General features: G+C 39.9%; 1 protein-coding gene across 4 annotated transcripts in view; it reads right to left on the bottom strand.

Annotated features, from left to right (window-relative positions):
- Positions 1–16,686, bottom strand: part of LOC109289944 (core histone macro-H2A.1) — a 71,292-nt gene that overhangs the window by 8,012 nt on the left and 46,594 nt on the right. For 2 of the 4 annotated variants that reach the window (XM_019506257.1, XM_019506258.1), the window contains exons 6-7: positions 8,900–8,999; positions 3,397–3,486 (exon numbers count right to left, since the gene is read on the bottom strand). In XM_019506257.1, coding sequence (XP_019361802.1) covers positions 3,397–3,486; positions 8,900–8,999 — 190 coding nt within the window. Of the gene's footprint in view, positions 1–3,396; positions 3,487–7,206; positions 7,298–8,899; positions 9,000–16,686 lie in introns of all 4 variants that reach the window. The other 2 variants (XM_019506259.1, XM_019506260.1) reach the window with 1 other exon arrangement.

The raw sequence follows: 16,686 nt of genomic DNA, 5'->3' as shown, positions 1-16,686 counted from the left end.
ACTTGCGGTGTTTGATACATACATAGCAGGCATTACTTTGTACATGCCAAGGAACTGAAGAGGCCCTTTTTATCATGCCAATCACAGTGTCCCCCACCTCTGGCATGATGTAAGGTGGACATAAGGATACTCCACACTTGGACTAGTGACTACTAGTCTCCATGCCTGGGGACTGCAGGGACAGCTCCCACAGTTTGGGAATCTTTTTCCAAGACATAAGGGCTGTCTTACTTACTGCTGGGCATCGGGTTGGGCTCAGGGAAGGGAGCAGACTCCATGCATGCTCTCCCTGCATGTCTGATAATGTAGGGAGGGACGGTCTATTCTGCACCTGCAATTGTGGGGTTTCATATAAAAATCTGCTACCTTGGCCCATTTAAAAAAATGCCCATTCATAGACTCACTTCCAAAAACTCAGAGGACACCAGTTGGACCAATGTCCACAGACATGCAGCTGCAAGCATTCATGCCCACAAAACTGTGGGTGCAAAATGGGAGCCTGTGTCTAGGAACAACACCAGGAAAGGTGATGACTGACTAGAAATTTTCTATCCCATGCTGGAATGGTTATGGAGCAGTTGGTTATTAAAAAATGGTGAATAACCCCAAAAGCCTTTTTATGACATGTGCCTATTATCCTGCAGGTGCTGCAGAAAACAGAAGTTGCCGGGTAGAATTCTGACTGCTGGTTAATCAAAAGCGTAAATTTTAAGGGACAATGGAAACCTAAGCATTTATACTATTGTGGGCTGGCAGATCCTCAACAGACTGGATAACCTCCGTGCTAAGCAATTATGATCTGTCATTATTTGCATCCCCAGAGTTGGCAGGTTCAGGATAGATCATAAATCCAGGAAAAAATCTAATAAGAGCAGCTGACAGCACTAGTCAGATGTGGGATTTTATGTATGGTGAAACTCTGAGGTGGCCACTTACTGACAAAGTGAAATACTGTACTGATATGAATCATTGGTTGCATTGTCTCTCAAAAGGAGGGTGCCTGCTGAAGGACCTATGGGGATTCTCTAGAGCACAGGTCAACAACATATGGCCCATGGGCCGCATCCAGCCTGTGCAGCCACAAGATCTGGCCCATGAAAGTGAAGGGTGTTGCTTGTGCCCATACCAGGACTAGGCAATGAGAAGCAGTGCTGAGGCAGGGCATCTTCCAGCTGCGCCCAAACTACTGCCACTTCCCCCAGTCCCCTGCTCTCTGGATGTGGCACAGGTGCAGCTCCCAGCAGGCCAGGCAGCTTCTATCTGTGCCTGTGCTGCAACCTGGGGGGTGGGAGGGTGCCAGCAGTACAGACACAGTTTGCAGATACTCAATCCTGGTTGGAAGCTGCACTTGCAATGGACCTGGGGAAAGCAAGAGGGGGAGCAGCTCCCCGCTGCCTGGCCTCAGCCTGGGCATGAGGAAAGCCCCCTTCCTCAGAGCTGGGTTGTTCTGACCATGGCTTGTAAAACATTCCCAGCTCCTGCTTTGGTAATTGTCTGGAGCTACTGTCATGTATTTCAAATGAAGGTGCTTTGAAAGAGGAAGTATTTTACACAGTTTTCTATAACATTTATAAATGCTGCATGCCAGCCTCTACTCTAGGATAAGGACCCTGCTTTAGCCCCTGCTGGGTTAGGGGAATTTCCAGATGTGTATGTGTTGGGATGGGAGAGAGAATCCCTAGGGGGCAAGGGTATTTATTTGACTGGACCCAACTATTCTCTGGGAATCATCCAGCTGGGAGTAGAGTCCTTGAGGGACACTTTTACTGGTCTAACAGAGACTTGCCCTAGAGTAGGACTGCAAGGTCACTCCCTTGGGTTTAGGGGAGTGGAAAGTAAATGTTCCCTCTAGTCTGAAATTCTGTTTTGTGCAAAGCGGGCCTTGTCTATGTAGCAGGAAGGTCAGTCAGAAGACAGTGTTCTGCCAATTCTATAGTTTTCTCCACATACGAACTCTTGCTAATAAAATAAGCATTGCATATAAATGTATATTTCCATGTTTGAGTTTGGATAAATAAGGCAAGTCCAGAGTGCGTGAAAAAGTGAAAATAAGCACCATGAGTAAACAGCCATAAGTTTTCCTGTCATATTCCAAGGCTTACATTTTTTCCTGGGTTTACTCAGCATTTATTTTGTAAACTGCATGTACTCTATTTAGTTTTACACTGTAAACACAGATGGCAGAATCAGAGTTCTTTATTCACAACATATTTCAGCAAGTTTACAGATGGCCTAATATTATGCTTTGTCATTTATCAAACTTTATTGCTCATATATTAGATTTGTTCAGATGAAAACTGATAAATGGGACATCAAACACTCAAACTTTTACAAAAAATTGCCCTAGTAGAGAAAGCACTGAAATGATTTCTGATTTCTACGTAGACTGTTCCAATGCTTGACCTCCCTCATAGTCAGAGTTCCTCCTAATCTCCAACCTAAATTTCCTCTGCTGAAACTTGAGGCCACTGCTCCTAGTCCTGTCCTCTATGGCCACAGAGAAAAGTCCATCTCTGTCTTCTCTTGACTTAGAAATTTTCGAGAGCAGGTTGGACAGACACCTGGCTGGGATGGACAGGAGATGCGATTGTGGGATTGTGAACTGGATCCCATCATGTTTTCTTGCCAGGGCAGGGGAAACCTGATCCTGGGCTCCCTCTGCCCTGGAAAGAAGCAAGCTCTTGCAACTGGGAGCCCCCTCAGCTGATTGCAATAGCCTGGGAGCTCAGGGTGCACATGGGTCCCCCCCGAGCTGGGAGCTCTGAAACGGCTCCCAGTCGCAGGGATTCCTGGCTACATATTCAGTTAATGGCATGATAGCAAGCAACTACAAAGTTATTACACATATTTTGTAGAATTACTTTGCAGATTATTCCTCTTTTTATAACACCATTAATTGATTTAACATGTGGATGGGTGACTGGCTAATCATGCCTTAAGAGTAATGTGTAGGTGGGGCCTTTGTCCCATCAAGGTCATTAGAACCTCGGTATAAAACACACGCTTTGTAGGAATGGATTTAAAAACAGGCTTATGTGCTTTATTGATTTGGATGTTAAGAAACAAAGATGTCTTCCGGTACACACAGACGTATGTGCTGATGTATGCTTATGTACATAAACACCTTGATACTTGTTTGTGAAAAAGGATGATTTTTATTTTTCGGTATTAAATTAATGCTCTACTTTGTCATCGCGTCTGTGTGGAATTTGTGGTCTTTCATTTTTGATAGGGGGTCAGATAACAACTAGAACAGAATCACTTACGCAATTGCTACATTAAAATTCACAGCCTCTGAGTGTGACTTACTTGCATATAACATGCAGAAAAACTCAGTTAAAAATCCCAGAGCCTACAAAAGCATCATCAGTAAGTTTGCAGAGAATTAAGCCTCACCTCCTGCTACTTCCAAGGGCCCATTCTTTTTGCGAAGCTCAATGACCGCCTCCACAAATTCTTTGCCGCCTTTCTTTTCCAAAGTGCTTCCTGAACAAAGACAGGTTTTACTTTACTTTTTCACTCCAAAGCAGAAACATGATTCATCCTTTTATGTGGTCAGACATCCTATATTTTTCTGCCCAAACATTTTTGGGGACTGCAAAGTAAGATCTAAACCTTTTGGGACTTCACAGTTAGCTAGTCAGTTAAAAAAAAATAAAAATAAAAAACAACCCCAAGCCTCTCATTTGCATCCCTTTGCTGACCTCACTCTCTGATTTCAGTGTCAAGATCTGTGCAATTACATCCCTGGTTGCCTTCTTACTGCAGAGCACCTGTCAGTGTGCAGTGTTTCAGGAGAGGGCGCTCCCTCAATGCTGCTTGAAGGTTCAGCATTCCTTCCCTTAGGACTCATTTCCCCTTTCTGCTATAACTTGTTTTTAAAGAGTGATTTGCCACAATAAGAATTTGAAACTCACCTGATCTTGGTCCCTGACCCCAACAGGTGGCACCAGGAATGAAACAGTCTCGTGAGTGCAGCGGGCTGCTTTACTTGGTAACTGCCCAGATTGTTGAGCCACCTTCAACCAAGAGGAAGAGCCTCAGAAATAAGGAGAATCTCGAAGGAACATATTCCTCCAATGAACTTCTCTAACTATTGCTAAGGAGCTGGACACTGTCGCTCCGGGAGGAAGAGAGCTGTGCAGTGTCAGGGTAACACAGGGGGTGTGCTTGACAAAGGCAGTCCAACACTAAATGGTTTAGATCTTATTTTGCAGCTCTAATTTTATATGTTAATAAGAAAATAGCCCAAGAAAACATTTTCCTAACTACTTAAGCATCCCAAATCATTTTGCACTGTGCATATGAATTACACAGGTAGGTAAAGTAAGAAGCAGTGCTATCAGAAAGCTTGTGATTTGAGATATTACTTCTGAAAATTGATTTCCAAAAATCCAGGACTAGAAACTCTTAATACATCTAGACATTTACTTGGTGAAACCCATTCTTTTTACTGGTCAAGAAGAAAAAACTGTTGTGTTCTGATGGAAGTGCACATATATGCTCAATGACGCCTCTGCTTTGACATCATTATTAGTTTCCTGCTCCCTCCCACCCCGCCAAAAGTTAATATTAAAAATATTTTGGAAACAGTAACTGAATGCATTATTTGTATGCTAACTTCCTGGGCTCACCTCTATTTTTTTTTTTTAAATGAACTGTATTTCACAAAGAGTGTTGGTAGTTTAAAAAAAAGATGTATCCCATTTTCATTAGTCACAATTACTTAGCACTGGGAGTTGTATTTAAGTATGGACTGAAAGTCCCAGACCTTGTAGGCCCAGGGTTTACACTGTTTACAGTACTCATCTCAACTTTTCAGTATTTTGCCCTGGGATTATTTTCACACAACTGAACATTTTTTCCTCATTAACTCCATAGTTCCTCAGAAGCAATTTGGACTGCTATGTGATGAGGTGAACTCTCCATCATCAGAAATGTTCCAGATGGTGCATTTATAGCTCTGCTTACAGAACCAAAGAGACTCTTATGAGTGAGAGCTAGCTGGGGGAGTGGGCAGGTGCACAACCTGACTTGAGCTGCTGGTAAGGATTAAGCAGGGTCCTTTTACAGGTCTGCCAGGACAGAGAGGGGTGCCCTTTGCTAAGCCTATTGAAGAGGCATAGCTAACACTGCCCTTGTGCAGCCACCTTCCCTTGGGCATATAGGAGTGGGGGAAATGGGCTGTTAACTCAACCAGTGCTGAAGCCCACACTGTGTGCAGCCCTGATCCCTTGAGCACCAATGCAGGAGAGGGATATATAATTAAGTCTTGCATAGAATTTATGATAGGAAAGATCTGTTAGATCATCCATATTAGTTATAAATGTACCAGGAAACAGGACTTCCTTTCCTTCTGCTGGGCATTTGTTTATTGTTAAAAAACCAAAACCACCCCCCCAGTAATTTATTTAAAATGACAGTTTCACTTTTTACTTAAGAAATTTGATTCTTTTCTTCTTGTAGAGCTGAGGAAAAGAAAAGAAATTTTCCATGTACATTAACACTAACATCTGCATTCATTTTTTAATTAAATTCAGTCTCTTCTTTAATTGATAGCAAGGCTTGGAGTTTAAATTCATACATTAATACTTTGCTGTAAATTAGCTTCATCCTGAAAAAGGACACATTGCATTTAACCTTCTTCCACTATGTTAGTAAAATTCTTGAATGTCTAGCTTCACAGCTTCAAGGTTAGTGGCTTATTTGCTCACAGGCATAAATGTGTGTCACTCCCATGAGAATAAGATCATTATCTCATGCTTTCCAACAGGCATTGGTATCAGTGTTGAAAACACAGCCCAAACAGAAATTTAGGCTTGTAAAATGTTTAGGATAAGCCCACAGTACATTTATCAGTTAGAAAAAATTTTCAGCTGGGTAAACGTTAATCATGTGAAGCTAAGCATTTGTGCACCTTTATTCTTTCTTACAGCAGTCGGGAGGGAAATGGAATCTACACTGAATTATGAGCAGTGCAGCTCTGATATAAAGTTTCTTTGTAGGCTACTTGCAAGAGCAGCTCTTCAGCAAAGGTGAAGGATGATTCCGTTAGCTAACGGACCCTCGCTGACTTCAGAAGCATGTTCTTCAAATACAGAATACTCCTGAATTTTCCTTCTGATGCCTCAAACTTCTTTTTAATGATCAAGTCTGTGGCCATACCAGCTCAAACTGTTATCTCCCCTGCTCTGATAAACTAAAGGTTGGCTTGGGCTGGGCATTACTTGGAAGGAAAATCTTTAGGGAAAACTCAAGGTGGTATATGAAGTGCTGACAACTCTGTAGGGGATGCTCTTCGCTTCAAACAGGTACTGAAATAATGTCCCAAGCACAGGGGACACCATGTGGATGATGGTGATTAGGTTAAGATGAAATGTAAAACTGAGTCCGTGATCATGTCAACACACCTTTTTAATAAGAATGGGTTACCACTCTTAGCAACAATCTTTGCATTCAGTCCAAATTACAGGTTGCACAGCTACATTTTGTTTGCTCATGTTTTCTAGGCACTTACAATTAAATTACATCTAATACCCTATGAGAGGGTAACACATTGCTTTGAAAGTGCTGGGATGAAAAGTTATAAACAAACCGGATCATTAAGAAAAACACAGAGCTCTTGTGTCATGTTGTCTGCCATACCTTTTCATCAGAGCAGCATGTCTAAATAGTGTGTAGCAAAGTTTTGATGTGTGTGTACGTGAATATAGAGATACCTCACTAGATAATAGGTCTATGTTTAAAGTGTGACAAAACTAAGTACTGAGTTTATGAGTTTAGAAATTCCAGATGGGCTACATCCAAAATGTCAGATGTGAACATCTCAGACTTGGCAAGGACTAGAATACTGAATCCATGTCAGAAATGTAAGGGTTACGGATTGACTTTGTTCAAAGCTAGGTGTTTACAAAGCCAAAACAAGAAACAATCCCATAATCCCCTTTTGTTAGGCACATGCCTGCACTGCACTTCTATTTCTTGCATTTCAATTTGGGTGGTGCACTCTAATATTGCTTTTAAATGTCTGATTCGACAATGCAAATCAGAAGGGCCCAACTTTGCACATACTCATTTCTTTTTAACTTCAGTCAAGACTGCTGGAAGTGAGAAATGAATGCAGATCTGCATAGCTACGGCAAGCTTGTTGCTGCTGATTGACCATGCACACACATACAAACTCCGCAGCACTGAACTTTCCATTACCTACTTCACCACCGGTGTAGAAGTCAGAGTTTGTCGGGTGAACGACAGCATCACTGTCGATCGTGGCAATGTCAGCCTGTACAACTTGCAACTACAACAGGTAAACAAATGTATATCAACCACGTTGGACAGAGACCCAGGGCAGGCTCTACATTTATACATGTACCAACGGCCATGTTTTCCTACCTGTACAACTCCAAACCTGGCACCAAAGGAGTTTTCTGAGTTGTGTGTGCAGGTGTGTGTAGAGAAGGCAGAATGGGGAGCAGGAGGAGGAGGACGACGACATATTTAAATAAATGTTAAAATGACAAGTCAAAGCAATCACGTGAGATCATTTTGGAAGCTTTAAATCAGCTAACACCCCATTTCATTTTGAAGAAACCTATAAAACCAGTACCCCACAGAGCATGACACTAAAGTATGCAGTCTGCTTAAAAAAAAAATTCTGGATCATCAAACCAAACAAAATAACTAGTTTCTCCATTTTGTCAGCATCAATAAATGAGATGGCCTTACATTTTATATTTGCAATTTCCCATCATTTTGTCTGCTTCTAAAACAGAATTCTCTTTCACACCGAGGAAACGTTATATTTGTAGGCAGAAGTATGTGGTATTTGATTTTTTTTAAAGCACAGACCCCAGTAAGATTTTGAAATTTACATTTAATCCATCTAATTATATTATGTTTCAAAGTCATTTCATTTTTTTTTTTTAAAAAAAAGCTTGATGGTAATTATTTTCTTCTATCAATCTGTTTATTTATTTTTAGAAACAAGACAGATGTCTGGCCAAGCAAAGTGTAAAAAAAGAAGACGTGTATATTTTGGAAGGCTCAAGTGCCTTCTTAAATCTTTTTCCTGGTATTTACACATATACATATATTTATGAAATGCAGTGGTAACGGAATTAAATTTACTTTTCCATGAAGGAAGTCTGAAAAATAATGAAAGTAGCAGGTATAATCAAACAGATATTAAAAACAGTTCATAGTCCATGAGATGTACCCAGGCTAATACTTTTTCTAGTACATGGACTTATGTGAAAGAGCAATATTTTATTTGGAATGGACTGAAGCCATAAAAACCATATACCATACCCAGTAATATATTTTCAAGTTTTACGTTACTATAAAAATCAGCATTTGTTCTAGCTGAATATGGAGGTGATGGAGAAGGGGAAATTTAAAACATCATAAAAAAACAAACTACTTGACCAAATGAAACATGAAACTAAGGCATGGCCATCATTTGGGGGATATTTAATTATCTGGTCATGCCTCTATACACACTTCTGTGCCTATTTTAGTGAACCACTGAACGTCAGAGATTGCAGGAAGAATGGAGAAACTTCTTATTTTGAAATTAACCTCACAAAGAACATTTTAGTCCTCAAAGAATCCACATAAGAAACCCCCCCAAACTAACTAACAGTCACGTTTGATCATTATGGAAAAGAATTTAGACTACATCTAATTTTGACTGCACTCAACTTGAAGACAAATCACTAACAAAAGTATATATACATAGATTTGGTGCATATTGTACTTCTTAGGTCCTCAAGAAAACAGGACCTGGAAGATGGCATAAGAATTTGGGGTCAAATTTTCATGTCTGAAGCTTGAGAGAATAAATTCTGGGTTCCATAATTTTCGTATGACTGTTAGTTGTGTGAACCCATTCCCCATTTACCTAGGTCATCTTTAAGGTCAATGTCAGCATTGGTAGGATTGATAATGGCCTCCACCTCGAAGCCGGCTAAATTACTGATTTCACTGTGAATAAGGTTCAGCTGAAAAGAAAAGCATGAGGTGGGAAATAACAGGACAGCTGGGAAATCACAGAGAAGCTGCAGAAAAGTGAGCTTTGCAACACAGATGGAGATAGCATCACTGCAAACAAATATGCAAAATAAAACATGGGTCAAAGGGTTATTTGTCCAAAAACAAAACAAAAAAAAAATCAAATTTCAAACACAAGACTCAAACATTGTTCTGGACGTTGACAGCAAATGGATATTCTTGTTAATGAGCTCTACTCTTGTTATAAAGTTGTCTGGAATTTCTGTGTTGATGTGGGAAAGGGACAACCGCCTCTTCCTTCCCCTTGAACTCTTGGTACAAAAGGCACTCCAATGACTTTTTAAGCAACAGCCTGAGTAATTAATTCTTTGTGTGTCAGGATTTTTCAGTTCTGGAACCAAATGTGATGGTTTTAACAGCTCTCCTTTTCTTGAGGAATCCATTATATGTGAAAGTGATTTTGAGGAACTGGACATTTATGTCCAAAGGCATTGTCAGTCCTAAAAAGGATGAAGCACTTTTCCTGCAGATGTCTGCGCTTGGTAACTTGAATGTTTTTTTGCCCATCTCTGAGTCACTTTGGTGGAAGTGATGGTGAAGTAGATAAGTAACTGTAAGGCTGTCTATTTTCTTGTGCTCCTGGCTTATGGTGCAGAAATGTTCTGCAACCCAATGTAGTATTTTTAGGCGCTTTCTTTTACACTCAAACATTTTCCCCCCTTTGGGTCAAATATTTCCAACTGCAGTTGGTAAACCATGTCCATTTATGCCTAATCTGAGACCACTTTTTATTGCAACCCTTATTATGGGATTAGGATTTATCAATAGTTTGTAGTTTGGTTATAAAATTATTAGCATGGACATCTGGAGATTAACCTTATATTTTCTCTCTTTTTTTTTTTTTTTAATGATACCATTATTAAGTGACATGTTAGGTAATGCAGGTTATAGGATCTAGCTACATACTGTGAGCAGGGTTTATGAAATATTATATAAAATAAAAAGTCATGCTCAAATGAGAAATGCAGACTTGTCAAGGATGAAGAATTGAAGTTACAGTATCATACCAGGAAGAACATTTTTTGGAAATGCTCAGTGGTGCATTCTGTTAGTGCAATTTATTCATCACTGACAGCAAATTTGGGAGGCTCATCCTAGTCCACATCACAGAAACCACTCTGTACTATGGGGCCATTTAATATGAGTGTCAGAGTGCTCATGATAGATCCATCAGAGTGAAGAGGCCAGTGAGGACTGCAGCACACTGACAGAGCTGCATGATGAATGCCTCAAGCCACACTGGGCGTTTATGTACATGGTCTGGAAGTTGGGGGGAGGGGTTGTGCTTTACTTACAGTGGCTCCGAGAGCTGCTCTAATTAAAGCACCCAGAGCATCTCGTGTATCAGCACCCCTGTGCTTCAAAATGGCAGCAAGGCACTTTATTTAAAGCTCATCAGACAAGCTTTAGATAAAACGCCCCTGCCACCCTTTTGAAGTGCAGGGATGCTGGTACACGAGATGTGGGAGTCTGCTGGAGTGCAGCAGTTATCACACTGCAGCAGATTCGATTAATCAAGTCTGCTCCAACGTGCTGGAATTGCAGTGCATCAGAGCAGTCTCCCTGCTTGTGTATAGGGACAAACTGCTCTGCAAATGATAACAATTCTCCAAAGCCTTTGATTTTTAAAAGCATCAATTTTTATTATCAGTTAAAAAAAAATCCTGTTTTATCATGTCCAGAATAATCAGTAAATTTGGAAAATAATGATTCCATCTGTAATCACCCTAGTCATCTGGTAGGTGATGACAACAGCAATGTATATTATAATTATGTCTACAGCTGCAACTGGAAGAATTCTGGGCATACACTTAAATGGGGGGGGGGGGTTAGTAGCTGATCAGAGGCAATTACTTAAAAAGAAAGTTTTCTTCATTCAGAGTGGGTCTGATACAAAGTTGGCTGAAGTTGGAATGAATACTTTAATATAATCAAATGCATTAAGGCACAGTGCTGGGATTGTAATCCATATTCCAGAATTTTTACAGCTCATCTTTGCATATAGCTTTGATTCGCAAAGATGGAAAAGCCTGAATCCACCTCTGAACAAGGGTCCATAAGAGTGACGTTAACATGCAACCATGTGGATGCTCCAATGATTTAAACACCATGTGCAAACACAGAGAAAACTTTCAGGCTACAGAACACCTACTGGGCTGCCCATGCACAGGGGAACCATGCACCAGTGAGGACCTTGCTAAGGTTACAGATTGATCACTGCTACGTGCCTGTTTCTGGACCAAAATTTGAACATGAAGAAGATGACACCTGCTTATCTTCCCCATGTGTATGAAGGTTAATTTACTGAAAGGGGATGAGAAAGAGAAGTTTTGATATTCCAAACCAGTTTTCCAGTATTACTGAAAATCTGAATGTCCAAGAGTCATTAGAGATGGACAAAATTCACTAATTTTTGCCTTATGAAATGTAATGGAAAGTCTTCACTGTTTCATTTTATGTGATTATGATGGCACTTTTTTTCCTTTTACAATGGTAAGTGCATGCATGATTGTTTGCTTATTTTGTGTGTGAGAACTGTAATCACTTAATAAAATACTCAGTTTCACTCAGATTAGCGTGCTTTAAAATCGTGTCAAATATGGGCCTATTTTTGAGTTTGTAATGAAATGTGGAAAAGTTTGATTTCCAAATAGCTGTGAATCCTTTAATAGCTCACACACCTCTAGTTACTCACACAATCCAGTCTGCCTTGAATGTGATTACAAGCAACTGCTGTTTAAAAAAACCCCAAACCAATAAAAGTTGGTTGTATCCATTAAAATAAGAAGTTGTTCATATGGGGATTTAAGCTGTAATACGGGTTTAAGCATATTTGTTGCATATAAAAGTTAACTCCTTTTGTTCCTTAATTCCCAGTTTGGCAGATTTTCCCTTCAAATTCTATCCATTCCAAGCCATTTTGGGTTTTCAATTTTGAATTCCCTCTCTATCCATACATTTGTGGGATTTGCATAGCACCCAGTTCTTAATGTAAATCCCTATTTACCTAAAAAACCTCCTTCATCCATTGCCTTAAGCTGACTTTCTGCTATGCAGCAGCAGACATTTTTTGGGTTGAATTAGGCCCTTATTGTACAGTGACAGCTATGTAATGTCCACTTACAATAGAAATTAAAAACACTGGTTGAGAATTAAATCCTCTGATGAGAAGTGGCCCAGTGTAACTGCCTAATAGTATACAGTACATACTTTGGAGAACAGAACTGATCCATAAAGAGAGGACCACATTTTTTAAGACAGCCACAAATTACACTAGCACATGCTGCATTGGCATGTACTTATTAGATAATGTTTAAGGTTAGAAGAGCTAGTGTGTGTCTAGTACTTACCCTGTCTGTAGCACTTAATATTTACAAGTATTACTGGACCAAACCTTGGCATTCTTATTTCAGTTAAATTACTTATAAAGTCATGGAAGTTTTCTTGGCCTTCAATTACTTAGCAATTCAATTTGCACCCAAAAGTGGGGATTGTCTATTATAAGGCAAGCTAAGATCACTGAAAATACTGACCCTGATACTTATGACTCAGATTTTCCAGTCAGCATATGTTCTGCAATAATTTTGGAAGAAAAAAAAGAAATCTGATTTTGAACACCTTTGGTTAACATAGAAAATAGTCATTCGAGATCCCCAACTGTTTGTAGGACACAAATTAGAATACCTGAAGTCTTATAAATACTAATAAATAGGTTTTGTGTATAAGGGTTTTCTTCTCCCTATAGGAAGATCCCTGCCATTTCCGATCTGAAAATCTTTACTTTAACTGCAGATTAGTAAAGCTATCTAAAGATTTATGCAAAACATAGTATCTAGCTCTTACATATTTTTTACCATGTTTTCAGTAATCAAATCTTCTGGGCAGATTACAGTGATAGAGAGGACAGTTCTTAAAAGTAAACCCTTTCCCTCTTGCAAGTATTGAGCCAGGAAATGGATTTTTTTCATATTAAAGCCTCATGGATGACAGAGTAATAAGAAGTCTTGCTTTCTCCGCTGGGCTATTAGGACCTGGATTTGCACACCTACTAGACATACTGGAAAGGTGAGCAGGAAGACTGAAGGTAGTATGCTAATTGTAGGGAAAGGTTTTATTTGTTGGATTTTAAGATTTGTATAGTAAGTTTTTAATTCTTGTTAAAGGCACACAATATGAAAGGTGAAATGCATCAAAATCAAGCCACAAATATTTAAAAAAGAACCTCCATTAAATCAAAGACTGTTCATATGAATCCTTGGCACTTTAGTGCTTCTCAAAGGACCTGCTCAAAATGATTCTCATTAACACATGATGAGGCTTTCTATCATCCCTGTGAGGAAATTTGGTTATCTGTTTTACAGAATGGGAGACTGAAGCGTAGAGACATAATGTCAGTGACAAAAATGCCAGGAATTCAAAACCAGGAGTCATGGCTCTCAGTCCTCTATATCAACCACCTGAACACTTCTCTTAGTATATGGTCAACCATGAATTTTGGGCTGTATTACGTTTTTGTACAATATCCCACAATTCTGAGACTACAATGAATGAAGCAATACCAGATCACTCCTTAGGTTTCCAATAACTTTACACGAATCTTTCTTTTAACTGCTTATAAAAAAAGGAAACACCTTTTCTCCCCAAACCCTCTGAAAATACTATGCAGTGAGAAATTTTAAGGAATAATAACGTTAATCATACTGCTGGACAGTATTTACTAGGGCTGTGTGAAGCTCCGGCCCCCGATTCGATTCAGCAGAGGTTCGGCTCAATTCGGTGGGTGAATCTCCAAATCTGAATCGAATCAGGAGACCCTTTAATCTCTTCAAATCAAATCTGAACCCTCCAAATCGATTTGGAGTGATTCGACAATTCGGACACAGACACAGCTTTAAATGTTTTTTCTACATACCTCAAGGTATCAGGTGCAGCTCGCGACAGCTGAGATGGTGGGGTGGATGGAGCGTCCCACAGAAGCTGGGGGGGAGCCAGCGCGGCGCAGAGCAACAGACCCAGAAGTGGGCCAGAAGCCCTTCCAGTCCACTACTGGGTCTGCTGTGGAGCAGGCTGGGGCCCACTCCCCCATGCCCCTCCGGCTCAGCGACTGGTGCTTTCTGGGTCTGGGGGGGCACCTGGGATCCTCCTACGGCCAATTGCTGAACCTGGGGGGAAGTGGGGGGGCACCCCTGCGTGCTCGGTGGCATACGCAGAAGGTGACTGGAAGTGCTTCTAGTCCACTTCTGGGTTCGCTGCCAAGCACGCAGGGGCCCCCACGCTCCTGTGGGACACTCCATCTGCCCCACCATCATAGTGTTCATGAGCCGCGCCTGGTACCTCGAGGTATTTAGAAAAAAACATTTAAAGCTACATCTATGTCCGAATTGCTGATTCTCCAAATCAGCATCGAATCTTCAGATTGGGATTTGGCAGAATCGAATCGGGGACAGTGATCTGAATCAACAAATCAAATAAATGCGCTCGATTTGGGCCAAATCCAAATCGAATACAGTCCGTTTCACACACCCCTAGTATTAACCATTTTTTAGCATAAATGTCTACTGTTTTAAGAAAATTTAATTCACAAATGCAATTTGACACCTATTTAAAGCCCCACCCCAAAACTTTAGATTCTTTCCTGAAAAGGGGTATCAGACTTAATGGCTTTACATAAACTTTCAATTATGAGCATCTTTTTAAACAGCAATGTTGCATCTATAACTGACTAAACAGAACAGCTTAACTAATTACAGTCAGCAACCTTTAAAAAAATGCATTATTACTATGTAATCTGTAAAGCTCTCAGAATAAAGAAAACAGATATTTGAATGTCCATCAGTAAAACATCATTGGCAAACTGAAATTAGGCCCTGGTCTGTTCAACCTACTTGTCCTCTTCAGTTTAGACATAGCAACAGACATACTGTAGCAATACCAACCACCAGCAATTTCTTATTTTGCTCATGCACAGTGGATCTAAACCACGCAAGGTGAGAAGCACTCTCTCATCCTATCAATTCTGTGAATGCTGAGGACTTGCAGAATATGGCCCACGATCCTGTCTGACCACTGGGAAAAATCACATAGCAAGGTACGCTATAAAAAAGAAATTCTAAGGAATGGTTTTGAAAATATTCCTTATGATCAACAGACAGGCTGTTCTATCCTGTCTGCTTGATATATGCATATGTTCAAAGACATCACTTTCTTAGCCACCACTATGCAAATGCTTTTTTCATTTTAAAACTTCCCACATGCTTACTCTTACAAAGAAAGCATTCAAAACCAGGATGGTTTTCAAAGAAAAAAAGAGTTTTTTCCAAGGAGAAGCATCACCGAAGTAACTGATTCATTATTTGTCAGCTCAAGGGAACTAGGACGGTTGCCGACAGTAGGATGTAGGGAATTCTTTAATTGTTAGATACGGTATTTTCCATCTTTGCCGTCTGCACTAAAGTCTCGTTAACTTTAATGGCAGTTTGTACCGTGCAACTAAAAGCAAAATGTGGTCGTTAATGGCTGGTGAATTTATCCTCTATACATCAGCAGAAGTGCACCGCTCATCTGCGGTTCGTAATTAAAGGAGCACAATCTGCATCATATTTATATACTTCTGATCTTTTGTGTGTCTGTATATGAAAGCAGAATGAAACCTGCCCACCTCCTTGAGATCAGTGGAAGGTCTGAAATGGGCTTGGGGTGGACGGCCAATGGCAGTATACTCCTCAAGGTGAAGGAGGAAGCCACTGAGTGTGAAGTTCTGGGACCACTAGCTAGCACCCCAGTGCTAGACATGACGGATGACAGGAAATAATATCCACAAGGCAATATTAGGATTCATGTGAAGCAACAGAAGGGACCACTGATCTCAGGTCTGTGACAGCATGGCATGAATTGATATTAAATTATTCTTATGGTAACCAAAAGGAATTCAAAATCAGTTTCAAAAGCCTAAAACTGCTTCCTTACAGATATGATAAACTTTGGATTTTAATCAACTAAAATGTTTTGAAGTGTTTCAAAACCAGCACTGTAGAACTAGCCAATTAATGCAAGCCAAAGCCATCTCCAAAATGATATTCTGGCCTGGGTTGCAAACTGCACACAAGACTCACAAACTTTTGGCAAATAATAAAATACAGTTATTTTCATGCATGTTAAACTTAGCAGACAAGCTGAACAATGATAAATGGAATACAATCTTGATACGAAATAAAAGTGAGCCAAGAGATGCATTCCACAATGGGACAAAAATGGTTCATTGCTTATGATTTACAATAAATGACTTGGCTACTGAATGATAAAAGAAAGATGTAGCTTTACTTCAAAAAAATTTATCACATAAGAAAAAGATGTGTTTCAAGATAAGAAACTAGTTTAATTTCTTGAATTAAATACCTCTTTAAAGTGATATTTTTGCTTTAAACCTCCCCCAACTCCCAAAGTATATTCACAGGGAAAATAGGATTGATGATATATAGCTTTTCATAAAAGTGTCATTCATTATTGTACAGCATTAGCTTTTATTAAAAAAAAATCTATTATAAACAAATGGCTTAAATAGGTTTTGATAGAAGCTTGTAAATCATTTATATTGGCAATAAAGTGGGCTGCCCTTTA

Source organism: Gavialis gangeticus, unplaced genomic scaffold (genome assembly GCF_001723915.1).
Source record: "Gavialis gangeticus isolate Ggan-Ray unplaced genomic scaffold, GavGan_comp1, whole genome shotgun sequence".
In the NCBI taxonomy this organism is placed as follows: domain Eukaryota; kingdom Metazoa; phylum Chordata; order Crocodylia; family Gavialidae; genus Gavialis; species Gavialis gangeticus.
This window is presented reverse-complemented; position numbering and strand designations above follow the sequence as displayed.